The sequence below is a fragment of the Mirounga leonina genome, unplaced genomic scaffold, assembly GCF_011800145.1.
Source record: "Mirounga leonina isolate KUSES-001 unplaced genomic scaffold, KU_Mleo_1.0 Mir_375, whole genome shotgun sequence".
Taxonomy (NCBI): domain Eukaryota; kingdom Metazoa; phylum Chordata; class Mammalia; order Carnivora; family Phocidae; genus Mirounga; species Mirounga leonina.
The window spans coordinates 1732535-1747529 of record NW_023270717.1 but is presented as its reverse complement, the minus strand read 5'-3'; the positions used below and the strand labels follow the sequence as shown (position 1 = coordinate 1747529).

At 62.3% G+C, this 14995-nt stretch overlaps 1 protein-coding gene across 1 annotated transcript in view; it reads left to right on the top strand.

Annotated features, from left to right (window-relative positions):
* Positions 1-13095, top strand: part of TAFA5 (TAFA chemokine like family member 5) — a 119308-nt gene extending 106213 nt beyond the window's left edge. Inside the window, exon 4 of the mRNA XM_034985953.1 lies at positions 12191-13095. Coding sequence (XP_034841844.1) covers positions 12191-12199 — 9 coding nt within the window. The 3' untranslated portion in view covers positions 12200-13095. The remainder of the gene's footprint in view (positions 1-12190) is intronic.
* The last annotated feature ends 1900 nt before the right edge of the window (positions 13096-14995 follow it).

Below are 14995 nucleotides of genomic sequence, written 5' to 3'. Positions count from 1 at the left end.
AGCACACTATGGCCTGTTGGCCAAATCCGGCTCCCTACCTATTTTTATAAATAAAGTTTTATTGGAACGCAGCCTTGCTTTCACTTACAGAGGCTTTAGGGATGCACTCCCTGGACCTTTGCAACATGGGTTTGCCGACCCCAGACTACGTTAATGGAAGCCCATCGAGCCTGCCTGCCAGGATGCGGAATTAGCGAGCTGGTGAATGTGTCACGTAGGTGAGAAGAGGTGAGCTCGCAGGCTGACTTTAGGAAGAAACTTGCCTACCTGGCCGGGGAGGAGAGGCTCGACAAAAGTCAGTTGTGTTCTCACTTCTAGGCAAATAGGTTTCAGAAGAGTAATGGTTTAATTAAAATATGTAAGTAAAATAAACCTGAGTAAATAAGAGGGAGGCAAGGTCTCTGCTAAACACAGCAGGAAATTTATGAATAACTCTAACTTTCATTAAGAAAAGGCTGATCACCTGTGTAAAGATAATGGCAGAGTCTTACTAGGAGAAAATTAAAGAGATTTGAATGAATAAGCAGGAAGCTGTCACATACCTGGATAAAGTCAGTGCATGCCCCAACCTTGTGCGGTTGTCTCTTCTTTCAGATTTAATTTTTAGATTAAATGCAGTTTCAGTCAGATCCCTGATGAGGTTCTGGGAACATTACCAGTGATTGTACATTTTAGCTGGGCGTGTAGACCCGTCACAGTGTGGGAAGGCTTTGGGAGAGAGGCCTCCCCAGTGTCCACGGTGTGCACCTGGGTGTGCAGCTTGTGAGTGGCTGAGCCCCGGGCTGCCCCCCACTGGTACCCAACTTGTCCTTGATACAGGGACAGAGTTTGTCCAAGTCCCGAGGACACACTTAAAACCTGAGAAAATGTTGGTCTTGCTACTGTTACTTTCTGCTCCACGGAGCAGACCACGTGGCCCTGAGTGGAACCCCAGCATCAGGGGGATGGACTGTGGGGTGCAGCGAGCACAGAACGGTGAGGAAGGAATGGGTCCCTGACGGCGGGTGGGAGAAAACGGGCTTCATGTTTGGGGGTACTCAAGTTGGAGCCTTACCGCTCACCACATCCCAGCCTGAATTCCAGGGGGATTACAGACTGGAATATGTGTCCTGAGGCTGTGGACTAGCTGGAGGACGGGCGGGGAATATCTGGGTTCAGGCTGGGGAGACGATGTGTCATTGTAAGTCCAGTCTGGGAAATCCAGAGTAACCACGGACCCTCTGACGCTAAATACACATGCTCAGATGCCGTTCTAAGCATTGTGCATAAATCCACCTGTTCATGCTGACAGCCTCCCGTGAGCCCCAGACTGCTCTCATCCTCATCTTACAGATGAGGACACTGAGCCACGGAGGGGCCAAGTCATGCACTGCGTCAGCCACAGACCGAGAGCCCATGCAGGGCCCCGTGTCCCAGGGGCAGCCCTGATTCACTTCCCATCTCCCAAACCCAACTTCTCAAAAATAGGCAGGTTGCAAAGTTGGGAGTCTTTGGAACCTGAGCAGCACGGCTGGTTCTGAACCACGTGGTGGACGGAGATAAGTATAGCCCACAGGTAGAGAGGTCCTAAAACCCCGCACGCAAACGGCCGGGGAAAGTAGGAAGAGAGATTCGCGGTCAGGGAGTGGTGGCTGACCCACGAAGGAGGTGCTCCTGTGTGGTTTGCTTCAATTCCCTCCAGTCTCATTTCGAGGCCTCATGAAGGGTGTGGGGAAGAATGTGGATTTGCGGGGTAGGCGTCAAGAGAAGCAGAAATATATGCTCGGGCCCCCTGGGGGGCAGGCTGGCAGTCACTGCAAAGTTAACGTGGGGTCACTGCATGACCAGCCGTTGCTGTCCCGGTGGGACCCTGGGTGTCCAGCCACGAGATGTGAAAGCCCACGTGTGCGCAAGAACTCATTCACGCAGGATCACCGCGGCATTAAGCAAAGCTGCCGGCAAGTGGGGGTGGCCCAGAGCCCACCTGCCGACGAATGGTAAGCAAACTGCGGTCTAGCAGATCACTGACTAGCATTCGGCCGAAGGACAGGCCTTGGACAGGCCACAGCGTGGACCAGCGCTGAACGCATCGCACACAGTGCAAGAAGCCGGACACAAAAGGCCACGTGCGCTGTGATTCATGCACAGGAAACATTTACAACAGGCAGATCCACAGAGGCAGAAAGGCTGCCAAGGGGCTGGCGGAGGGTGGCAGTGACCGCTGACGGGGAGGGGCTCCTCCTGGGGGCGAGTCTTCCACGCGGGCGGGGGGTGGCGTTGGCCACACAAAGGCGTGGCCTCCACCCTCTGAAAGTGTGATTGTGTGGCGTGCAAGCTGGATCACGGTGAAGCCGCCACGAGCGGACAGGAAGATGGGCATGTCCTTACGGCCAGTCCTGGTCCCCTGGCTTCCGGACAGACAGCGGCCTGGCGGGGCCTCGCCCCAGTGCAGGCACCGCCTGGTCCAGCTCAGAGGCCCAGACCCCGTCTCGCAGAGGTGACCTCCCGACCGTGAGTGGTCGTCCTCCCTGCAAGTGGACCCAGAAAGGAGACCAGGGAAGGGGTTTGATCCTGAGCTTGCGGGGCCTGCCCTCCCCACTGTGGATGGCACGGTGTCGGCCCGAGCGTTTCTGGTGCCGTCTGTGAAGAGCACCTCCTGCCCGCTCTGTCATCTCCGCGTCCCCTTGATCCCACCCGCCCGAGAACGTGGGCTGGACATGGGCTACAGGTGTGTTGCTGGCAGCCGGTGGCTGAGGCTCTGATGTTGGCCGGGGTCCAGTGTGGGGCCGGCAGGGGCACCTGCCCTGGATTAGCGCAGGCGAGGGACTAGCTCCAAAGTGGGCGCTGCCTTGGGGCGGAGACAAAGAGGACAGGAATCCAGGCTGCAAAGCCTGTCCCGCAATTGTCAACACGCCCTTAGGAAAAGCCGCCTGGCAAGCCGGGCTGTTGCAAACACACAGGAGACTTTAGGGAGGATGGAGGCCAGTCAGTGCTCCCTCAGGCAGAAGGCTGGCGGTGCCCAGCAGGGGCGCAGGGGGCGGGCGCAGGGAGGCAGTGAGGTCATGGGCGGGGCTGAGCGGGACTCAGTAGCAGCAACAAGGACACATGTTAAGACAGATGTGGGGGGAGGGGCTCGTGGTGGCTCGGCCCTCGCCGAGTGCTTGCCCGCGGTCCTCCCTGTCTCCATCCTGTCTCCGTGCCCCCCTCTCGTGCCGGTACCCCCGGGATTGGCATGCACGCGGCCCTTCAGCCCCCCCCAGCCAGTGCGGGGGACCTGGCTCGGCGCCTGGCCTGGGACTGCCTGGTCTGTTTTGCAAGTGGGAGTCTGATTAGCACCCAAACGTGCTGACCCTAAGATTCAGTGTGTTCCTCCCCCGTGTAGGCCGTTCGTTGGCAGCCCTCCCACCTCTCGCTGGATCCTAACCCACTCAGCGAGAAGCTCATCTCGCGGCCTATCTGCTCAGACCCCGGGAGAGGTGGCCGGCCGGCCTACAGGCCTTGTAGATAGGAACGTGGGCCCTGGGGTCACCCGGCTGCTGCCCGCTGGCTCCTTGGGCCTGTCCCTGTGCTTTGGGGGTGACAACACACAGCAGTGCCCGGCTGCTCACTCTGCCCCCGGGGGGTTGACCGTACTTCTTACTAGGAGAACGGGGTGCACTGTGAGGCCACAGTGCAGGGACAGGGGCCCCAGCCTGGCGAGCTCGGTGCCCCGTCCGGGCTGCCCCGTGCATCAGGCCCTGCCGCCCCCTCACCGGGGCACCGTGTGGCGCCTGCAGATGCAGCTCAGGGAAGGCCCGGCCAGCACCAGCCGTCGGCCCTCAGCCTGGGACACGTTCCCCCGAGCTGACGGGCCTGGTGCGTGTCTCATGCCCTCATGGCCGGCTGCCTGGGTTTGGGCGACATTTCACAGAGGAGGGGCCTCGCACCTGACCCTGTGGGTTATGGGCTCTGGGGGGTCAGGTGCTTCTCTCTGTGCCTACTAAGTGCTTCCGCGGTAGCAGGAGACCTCAGGGCCGCCGTCCCCAGCGGTGTGTAGCAAATGACCAGTGTCACCTGCTGGACGGCGGCAGATGAGTGACAGAGGTGGGGGAGGGGACAGACGCCCTTAGAACAGCCGCTGTGACCAGAACATCAGTCCGCAGATGCATCCGGGGGACACCTGCGTCTCCAGGGTGCTGTCCTCACACCTGGCCTGGGCTCTGCCTCTGGCCTTTGTGGCCGGCCCAGCCACAGTGAGGTCTCGGGTGCTCTGTGCTCCGCACACCGGAGTGTGTTTTCATGGGGTCGAGGTGCCCAGCTTCCCGCCTCACAGCGTGGTGAAGGGACGTGTCTGCGCAGCTGGGGGCTCCTCCGGGAAGGGCCGTGTCCCTCCCTCCACGGGGTTGGGCCTCTTAGACCTTCCAGGCTGAGGATTCGCCCCACGAGCTTCGTCTGTGGGGAACCCGCTGACCAGATGTGGGGTGAGGGAGAACCCCCGCGAGGGAACGTCCAGAGGGTAGCGGAGTCAGACTTCATCCTCGTTGGGGAGGGTGGGGCGGGGGGGTCTTGGGCTACAGGGAACCTTGCTGGGGCAGCCGCTCAGCGGCCCGCTCCTCTCCGTCCCAACTGTCACCTGGCGTCGGCTGTGCCTTCCGGAAGGCCCCTCTGCCTGGTGACCGAGTAGAAAGGGCCCGTCCTGCCGAGGGCTCAGGACCCACCCCGGGCACCTGCTTAGCTCCTGCCCTGCGAGGCCTGGCCTGGCTTCGAGGCTCCAGGGCCGGCCCGGCCCTCCGGCTCCTCAGAGGTGCCACGAGATTCTAGGCAGGGCCTGGTGGGGAGGGACACCTGTTCTATGGGGGGAGGGGCACCTGTAATATCGGGGGGAGGGGCACCTATTCTATGGGGGGCACTTGTTCTATCGGGGGGTTGCCCCTCCCTCCTCACCCTACCAACCCAGGGGCTCCTGTGCCTGGTGAAGAATCAAGCCACCAGGACTCGGCACTGAGGCCACCGAGGCCTGTCCATGGGACCCTCCCTGGTTCTCCAGGCTGCAGGATGACCAGGGAAGTCAGATCCCATGGCAGAGAGATGGTGGAGGCCCAGGGTGGCCGGATTTCAGCCAAGTCTGGCCCCCTGCCCCCACCCATGGCCTCCTCCCCCTCGAGGTCTTGGGTACATACCCTCTGGGGGGGCAGTAGACAAAGTCACTCTCTTTGTCAAAGGTAACTTGTACGTTTGAGCGTTCACAAAGCGCTTTGCACACGAACGTCCTACGTGGAATTCTCACTGCAGCCCCGCGAGGCAGGGTGGGTGGTGTCCTCTCTGGGGCTGGGACCCCAGGCCCGGTGGTTCTGGAGCCCTGGTCACTGAGGGCTCGACTTGGCAATTTTCAGTCAGCCTGTGTGGTCATCCATGCTGATCAGGGGGACACAAGCCAGCAAAGCACACACGTTTGCTATTTTCGGTGGATGGACCTGCGTGCTGGCGTTTGCGGGAAAGACCCAGGTCCTAGAATTAACTCTGTGCTCCCTCTCAGCAAACAATCAGTAATTCGGGGCAACGGTGGTGCCTTTGCTGGGTGGCTTAGGGGCTTCCAGGAAGCAGGGAGCCCTGTCGAGGGGAGCCTGGCATGGCATGAATCCCGGCCCACCTGCCCTGGGAATCCCGGCCCACCTGCCTGCCGATCCCAGCGTAATGGTGGGGCGCCTCCTCCCGCCAGCACCGCGGGCAGACCCTGCCTCCGCTCTCACAAAGGGAGGGGTGGTCATCGGGGGACGGGAGCCTGAGTCACAAGCAGGACCTGAACCTGGAAAAGCCCACAGGGTCTGCCCCTCGGAGGCCAGGGTGTGAGCCGCTGAGCCCCGCTCCGCCACGGGGGCCGTTCCAGGAACGGGCCTGGGAGACGCAGACTGGCCAGGCTGTTAGCGTCTTCTTGGGACAGTTCGGGCCATTCCTGGTCAGGAGTCCTTCTGTCAGCTGCCTTTCTGCCATGGGCTGAGCAGTGGACCCTGCGGCTTCCCGACCACCCTTGTTTCACCATGAGGACCCCACACGCCCGGCCTGGCCCTGCGGGTGCTCGGGAGCAGACGGTCTGTGGCCGGGGGCAGGACCCCGGTGCCTCCTCTGCGAACAGTGGGTCCTGAGGAAGTGGCCCTGGACGGCAGAGCCTGGCTCCAGGGGTGGGTCGTCCCCTTCGAGCCTTGAAATGGCCCCGGCTGCCCTCGCCCCACTCCGGAGCAGAAGGCTGGAGCAGCGTGCACACCCGGCCCGGGGCGAGCCGAGGCCCCTTCACACGAGAGCCCAGGCTCTTCCCCGCCTGCTCTGGGGCCTGAAGCCACCGGCTGTCTTAGTTTCAGTGTTAGAGATGCTTGCATGGTGCCGGCTCTAAGTCAGGAACCCGCGAGGTGGGGAAGTGTTTACTCGGGGAAACTGAGGCAGGCAGCCGTGACGTAACCTAGGACGCCGGGATCGTATGTGGCAGAGCAGCGTTGGGACCCTGAGGTGAGTCCTCACCTGGCACTAAGGCCCTGGGATGGCCGCGTGGTCGGGCCTCATTCTAGGGCCAGAGCAGGAGGGATCTCCGAGCCTGTCACCTGAGGGCACGGGAAAGGCCACCTGCTCCCAGCCTCCTGGCCCGGCCCCCCACAGGCGGGAGCCTCATCCCCACGAGAGGCCGGGGCGGGGACCTCGCGTCCCCCAGGACCCGCCCCAGCATGCTGCAGCGTGAGCCCGGGAGGCAGTGAGTCACACGGCGGCAGCAGATGGACAGGGGGTGGACGCAGTGAGCAAACGCAGGGGGTGATTCGAGCATGCCCCACCCGGCCCGGACGCACCTGCTCAGATGTCAGGAGAGAGGGTACGGGGTGGGGGCTTGTCTGAGATCGTGCACTTGCCGGGTTACCAGAAGGGGCTGCCCTAGGCCCCGTCGTGCTGTTTGATTTTTTTTTTAACCCAACAGCAAACCATGGCCATTCCAGCCACCTTTGTGAGCTTGGGTTTGGGGAGGACGTGGGGTCCAGGCTCCCTTGCACGTGGACCGGCTATGCTGCCTCAGGGAACGGTCCCAGAGACACAATCACACGGATGGCAGGACATGGGTGGGATGATGCATAGCCTTTCCAGAAGCTTCTGCCCTGGTTATGTCTTTATCTTTCCCATGGCAACGGCCATTGTCGTCCCGAGCCTGTCAGAGCAGGCTGCCATCACCTCCCTGTCTCACGGTGCCCGGTTATCTGCTGTTTATTAGGACCCTTTGTTCTGGACTCTCAGTCTAGAACACTGGGCTCCTTCCTACAAAACACTTGTCCCGACCTAACAGCAAACACGAGCTTTTAATGAGGAAGAGAGAATAGCGCTCGCTGCACTCACAGGGGCTGGACAGTTTTGTTTTGCTTTTTAAATGATGCTTTGTAGCATCCAAGGACTGAGAGAAGCCCGCCCGCCACCGTGGAGAACACGCGCTTTCCGGGGTGGAAGGAACGACCCCCTGGGACGGGACCCCTGGCGTGCCCCCAGGGCCACCACAGGCAGGCTGGTGTCTGGTGTCAGTGAGAATCCTCCTGGGGCCGACTGGGCTCAGGAACCACCCGCGCAGGACCCTTCCCCAGGGACACGGGGTCGTGGCCGGAGGGACCCCACCTGCTGACCCGGGGACTGCTGGTGGTGAGGGGTCTCCCAGCGAGGGCATGCTCTTGAGAAGCAGGGACATTCACAGGGGACTGTCCCCTCCGCCCAAGCTGTCCCCGAGCCCAAGATGGCCCTCAGAGTCCCTCCAAGCCAGAGGTCACGGGCTGAGCTTGTCCCTGAGCTGGTGGGGGCCCATTGCGCAGGTGTGACTCATGTTTCTTGTCACGGGAGCCCAGCCGTGCAGTCCCTGGGTGAGGGGCACCTGCCAGGATGCAGAAGAGCTTTTCTGGTGTCCCATCGGGGGACCGGCCAATGTCGGGATGTGACGGAAGCGGGTGTTCCCGAGGAAGGGAGCCAGAGGCCAGCGAAGCCGGCTGGAATGTCCCTCCTCGGGCAGAGGCCCACACACCGTCGTTTCCGTGAAGCTGTGGCGGCTGGCACAGGCCTGAGACGGGCCGTCACCAAGGGTTCCCGAGCTGCAGACGCGTCTGGCTTCCCCAGGGCCGGAAGGGCTCTGGCTGGCTTCTGCCAGTGCCCACAAGGATCTGGCCTCCAGGCCCCACCGGATGCTGCCGCGGCAGGCCCAACTGCAAGCGCGAGTCCCTGTCTCCAGGCCTAGGGAGGGCCTGTGGGCTGGGCCAGCGCTGCGGGCATCAGGCTGCACGTCCTTTCCTGGGGTCAGGCGGATGCCGGGGAAGCAGGCCCGGGCTCTGCCCCCTGCAGCGCACCCTCTCTGCGCTGTCCTCCTGCCCTGGGCCTCGAGGCAGGAGGAAGGGGCCAGGTGGGCGCCGAGGAGGGAAGCCAGACCTGCATCTGCATCTGTCCGACAGGCTGGGCTCAGGGCTCCTCTGTCCAGTCCAGGTCGGCCTTTGGTGGGGAAGCCGGCCCGAGCAGACAGGAGCCTGGGGACCCCTCAGCTCCACTGTGCTTGGTGTCTGTCTCCCGGGCGGCCCAGCGGCAGGAAGCGTAAGGCCCAGGCATGTGGAGGAAGATGGGAGGCGGCATCAGCTGGGGGCCACGGTCCTCTGGGGCAGGGTGGGGAGCCAGCGCTGGGCGCGCCCGCTGAGAAGCCGGTTGGTCCACTGAAGTCGGCAAAGACAGACATGAGGGGACACAGGACAGGCTTTGGTGTGCGAACTGCTCAGGGTGGAGACCGTGGGGCTGCACAGGCTTCCCAGTGGAGGGGGCCGGGGGGTGCGGATGGCACCCCAGGTCCTGGGCCCAAGCCCCTGGACTGCCCTTCTGCAGCAAGGCCGGCGTCGTAAATCACGCATACCAGCCTTTGCACCAAGCCTGTGAAGGGCCCCAGAATCCTCCTGAACACGGCCCGCCAGCCAGGAGAGGAGAAAACCCCTTGCTGCCCGGGTTCGGTCTCACAGAGGAGACAGGCCGGCCTCACGGGCCCACATGTCTGCGCAAGACCAGGAGGGGACGCCCGCTGGGTGCAAGTCAGACGCGATCTCGCCCTCGGGCAGGACCTGCCGCCAGCCCCTCCAGGCTCTCACCCTCCTGGGACACTTTCACCAGCAGTCCCTGCTTCGGCACCTGCCGGGCGGGCGTGGTATGTCCTGGCACAGGGCCTCGGGCTTGCCGCTCTGCCCGGGCCTCACGGTTGTTTTCGCTACAGGTTTCCTGGGTTCCGGGACTATTCAGAGCTGTTTTGGTAGTTAAAATATCTGTGCTTAGAAATGCTAGAGGCCAGTGGCTGCCTTATCTGAAACCCATGGTCAGTGAGCCAGCGAGTGGCAGGGGCTTCTGGGAGGAGGTGCCCGCCCCGACAATGATGGCCATGTCATCCTGTCCCCACGTTGGGGAGGGCGGCTGGCCTGCAGAGGCCTGGGTCCTGAGACCGCCGTCTGCCCTCCAGATCTGTGGTTCCAGGCCCTGTTCCCGCTGCTCCACCAGCGTCCCCGGTGGCCAGGCGTCCACCTGCCGTTGTCCTGGCGGTCCTGGCCCTGGGACAACCTGTCCCACCCGCTGCCCGGCCCCAGGGACACGGCGGGCAGACCCCAGGCCCAGGGCTGCGGTGGACGCCCCACTCCCATCTGGACCTGGGACCAGGGCTCAGATGTCCGGGGGGAACAGGTTCGTGAAGCTCCAGGAGGCTCGGCTGGGGCACCAGAACAGACCACCCCAGGCCCCCGAGGAGGAGTGTCACCAGCTCCTGGTCTCCGTGGCAAGGAAACCTGATTCCTCTCTTACCTTGAGGAGGTGGGGGCTGGGGACGGGGGTGTCCCCGGGCCCTGCAGACCCCAGCTCCCTGGTCCACAGGGAGCAGCTGACCCCCTGGAGCTGCGACCCTGACGTGGAGCTGGCTCTGTGTGCTGGTGGACGTGGGGCCTGACGGAGGCGTCCCGAACAGCATGCACACACAGGCCTCCCTTCCCCGTGGGAGGCCCAGCGTCTCCCCATGGCCGCCGGGACCTCCCAGTTGGGAAGCACTCCACGAGGGCCCTGAGCGTCCCCCGGCGCTGTTCCCAGGGTGGGGGGCGGGGCTGCTGTTGAAATCCACGGAATGAATGACGTGCCGGTGAGGTCAGGTGTCTGGGCGCTAGCAGGCAGGAGGTGTGGGGAGTGAGGCAGTGGCCTTGGGGAGATTAAGGGACACGAGTCAGGCTGCAAGGCCTGCACTCCTGGAGAGGTGGGCTCCGTGCACCGGGTCACCCAGTGCACCCTCCCCACTGCAGCGCTGTCCCGTGGGGGCCCCTGCCCAGCCTTGTGGGGAGGGCTGTGGGCACGGTGAGCAAAGCAGGAGGAGATGATGCATCGTAACGGAGGCTCTAGAAGCCACGTTTCCCCCAGGGTCCCAGGAGAGTGACGGCTGTGGAGACCAGCCAGGGGCCGGTGTTGCTGGGGACCGTGAGCGAGTCCTCTAGCCCCACGGAAGTCTTGGTGTTTCTCAGAAGCTGCTGGGCAGCCCCTGCCACGTGGGCCACGTGGAAATTTGCACCTTGTGAGTGAGTCGAGAGGGGGAGGGTCTGAGAAGAGACACGGCTAAAGGATCAGGCCTGTGTGCGGCTCGTGGCAGGCTGGGGGCGCTGGTCACCCCCATGCGCGTCGCCTCGGCCCCACCCGGGAAGCCGGCACTGACAGTCCCTGTTGCGGCCGCGACTCATTCAGGAGAGTCCAGAGCACGAGACTGGAGGTGCTAAAATCCGTGGCTCTAAGAGGCTGCTAGTATGCGTGCAGTGACCGCATTGCTTAAAGCCGCGGTGGAGACCCAATGGACGTTCACGGTGCTCCCTGCATGAGAAAGAGGACCTCGTGTGTCTGGTGTGACACACAAAGGCGGGAGCCGGGTGGAGCCGGGACGTGGGCCACCCCGTGGACGTGTGCGTGGCCACTGCTGCAGGACCCGCCCTGTCCGCCTGCTCGCACTGCTGAAGAGGGCAAGGAAATAGGCTGGAATTTTCAAAATAGTCACCTCTCTCTGGAAATGGAAATGTAGGTGGATTTTGTTTTTGTTTTCTGTTCTTCGCTCTTTCCTGTCACCTGCAAGTACGATTTGTACAATTCTAGAAATAGAGAAAAGTAGAGTTGGTGCGTCCTTCCTCGGTTAACCCCATGGGGGCTCCTGCGTGTATGTGCTGGAGGGCCTGCGGCCGCCTTCCCCAACCTGGCTGCATGGGTGGGGGGCACGGCCCCCACGCGCTCCAGGAAGCACAGGGAGGGCCCGGGACCAGGGGCGTGCAGGGTCCAGGCGAGGTGAGGGCTCCACCGCCTCACCTTCCTGGGCTGGGCACAGAGCACACCGTGGGGCCTCTGCTAAGATCGGGGCGACTGGAGGTGGAGGGTATGGACCAGATTCAGGGTCAGGATCCGCGGGCTGAGTTGGGGCAGCTGGTCAGATGGGCTGGACTGGGTTGCACGGTAGCCCCCAGAGTGGTGTGGCCACTTGGAACCCGTCCATGCAGCCTTATTTGGAAATAGGGTCTTTGCAGATGTGATTAGGTTAAGGGTCTTGAGATGGGGTTGTTCTGGACCTGGCTGGGCTCTAAATCCCGTGACAAGCGTCCTTGTAAGAGAGACCAGGGCAAGGTTTGGGATGAAAAGGAGGGCCACGCGACAGGTGCAGGACAGAGGCAGCCTCGAGCCAGGGAGCCCACGTGGCAGGACTTCCTGGGACTCGGGGATGCAGGGACCTCGTCAGCCGGGGACCTGCATGCCACCTCACCTCTGTGGCCTCCCGGTGTCTCCACGGGTTTGTGACACATGCATTCCTATCACTTGAACCGTGCAATTATGCAACACCTGCTGTGTACATGGCATAGGGCCGAGGATACGTAGCTGGTGCCCTGAGCCAGCAGTGCTCGGGGCGTGAGCCCTCCGGTCGTGCCCAGGCCAGGGGGGCCGGGTCCCCACCATGCACACAGACGAAGGCTGGTGTTTCCAGGAGCTGCTCCGTGTGGCAGGTGGAGCCTGAGTCTAGTGTCATGTCCTCGAGCAGGTGTGCCGGCCTGAGTTGGGGAGGGATGAGGACCGGCCTCTGGGATGCGCCGTGCCCCGTGCACGAGGCCAGACAGGTGGGCATGTCCTGGGCCTGTCCGTTCCCAGTGGGGACCCTTGGTGTCTACGGGGCTGACGCTCTCTTCTCTCTGTCCTTCAGGTCTCCTGACAAACGCAGCCCCAGAGGGGCCCCAGGAGTGGCCACACCTCAGCCACGGTCCTCTGTCCGCCGTGGACTCCACATGTTGTCTGCCATCTGCCCGCCCTCCGTCTTTCTGTAGCCCGCCCGTCAAGTACGGCCCGCTTCCTCGGCGTCCTGAGCTGAGCGTGTCTGCCGCAGTGAGGAGTCTGGCCTGGGCCACACAGCGGGGGCCACGCCGGGCGTCCGTGGCAGCCTGGCCTCACCTGCCCTCCCTGGCCGCGGCCTGGGCTGCGCTCTCCGAGGAGGACGAGGTGGCGGCCGCAGGGGGTGGCCGCCCAGCCAGCCTGGGAGAGGAGGACAGCGCCGGGCCCGGGGGACGACGGGCCCTTGGGCTCAGAAGAGGCCTCTCCTCGCCCCCCAGACTGTGCGAATCACTTTTATTTTCGTACCCTTTCAGTATACCCGATAGACCAAAGAGCAAAATCTATTTTAACTTGGACTCGCCCTCACCGTCAGAGTCCCTGGGTTCGACGGGGGGACGCGGGGGCAGAGACATGCCGGCCGCCCCGGCGGGACGCGGACGGCGGCCCCAGCACAGGGCACGCTGAGAGGGGCCGAGCCTGCGGAGGACGCCACGGCAGCCCTGCGGGGCCCGGCCGGCGATGCCCCCACGCGGACCCCGCGGGCCAGCGCCGCTCGCCGGGAACACAGACCACTGCACTCACCCTGCTCCTCTGTACTTAGATGGACTTGACCGACTAAAATCACTTTCTGTTTTAACCAGTTAAACATGCCTCTCTACAGCTCATTTCTGATAGTGGGATAATCCAGTATTCGCCAAGAGCATGTTGGGTCTCCCGTGACTGCTGTCTGCTCGACACACCATTTAGCTCCAGAAAGCAAATTAAAGAAACCTAAAGTAACACTTGTTTGAAAGAGATCATTAAATGTATTTTGCAAAGCCTAAAGTTATATATTTAACAGTTTTTATATGTTGTATATTTGTAGAAAATCCTATTTAACAATTAATGTGGTAGCCCCCGGCCGGCCCGCGCGGCGGGCGGAGCACTGATGTCTCTGAAGGGCTCCAGGGTGGGCACGGGGGGAGCCGGCACAGACAGGCGGGACTCCGGGGACAGCCACCGAGGACGCGCCTGACGTCCCGGGAGCCGCGGCGGGTGCCCGTGGGGAGCTGGCCGTCCTCACCCGCCTTGGGCCCAGCCTGGTGAAGGCCAAGTGCGCAATCTGCCGGTCACACCTCTTCCGACGGATTTGGTGTCGCTTTTCCTGACCCTCCCCCACGGGCAGATTCTGAGGCCGCTGCCGCCGACCTCCTCTGCCGGTCGATGTCCCGCTCCCTCTCTGTCTTCACATCTGCCGGCCGAGTCGCTGGGGTGGGCCGCCCTGCAGAGAATGGCAGGCGCCTGACCTTCCCGCACCCTCCCTGGAGCACGGGGTCGCCGGGCCCGACGAGCAAGGGACAGTTCTGCGTCTCCATCCCTGGACTGGGCCGTGGTCCTGTGGGGTCCTTCATTCTCCTGAGTTTGTGCAGAACTACACTACCTGATGGTCCAATTAACAGGCGCACTATGCTAGTTCTATGCTACTAAAAAAAAAAGGAAAGAAAAAGTAAAAAAAAAAATAATAATAATAAATATATAGAAGCTGTCCCAGCAACCCATAGACTAAAGATAGGAGAGAAGACCCATTTATTTAAGACCCGTTTCGATGTTCACGAGTATTTAATTTACTTTTCCAGTCACCACACATTCAGAGGCCCGAGTGTCTGGAGGGAGAGAGATGGCGGGCGCTGGGCTCCCAGCGCAGACGGGGCAGTGGCCATGGGAGGGTCTCTGCCGCCTCCCTGAGCCTGTGTCTTCCCACGGCGAGTGTAGACCCCTTCGGAGGCAGACACTGGAGGTTTAAGATGTTACAGCGTTTTTTCCTTGTTTTACAGTATTCAATTTTGTGTTGATTCAGCTAAATTATGAAAATAAAGAAAAAATCCTTTGGTAAGCATGGCTTTTGTTCGCGGGCTGGGGTGTCCTGGGAGGGGGCCGTAGCAGTCATGGTTGGCAGGGTCCTCCTGCCCGGGCCTGCCCGGACCTGTCCGGTGCTTCTGGGAGCCCAGCCCTGGTGAGTGCACAGCGCCCGGCCTCCAGCTTCTTGGGCCCCCCCCCCGCCCTGTGTGTGAGCGCCCACCCCCCTCCCACGTGGAGGCCAAGTCCCGGACACAGAGAAGCAGAACCCCAAAGGAGACCCATGTCAAAAGGATTTCCCCTTTCCTGGAAAATCTGCTCAGATCTGCAAAGAGTGGTCTTTGGCGTCAGACCGTTTCTGCCGCCCAGAGTCCTAGGGCTGAACCTGTATGGGGTGGGGAAGCCACATCTGTCCGTTTCCAGCCACTCTTTATAAAACACAACCCCCGGGGCTGTGGCTGGGTGGGCCAGTCAAAGCAGTTTGAAGTCTGCTCCTGATTTTAAAGTCGTCCCTGGCCTTTGGCAGCATTGTGGTGGCACAGAGCAGGCTTGTCCTGGGAGGGAGGAGGGGGCAGAGTGCAGGCCCAGCAGTGGCCACTGGACCCCCTGGACGGCAGGGGCACAGCTTGGTGGGCGGTCTTGGGCTCTGCCATCAGAGCACGGACGGGGCAGGCCCGCGTGACCAGGACAGGGTCACGCCTCCTGCCTCCGTCCATGCAGAGGAAGGACAAGCCCAAGGTGCAGGAGGGAGTCAGTCCACAGGGAGGCAACGTGGTTGGGGCAGGAGTTCCCGGGAGGCTCGGCCACCTGAGCTGCTTACACAGCTTGGGGGCCCGGCATCACC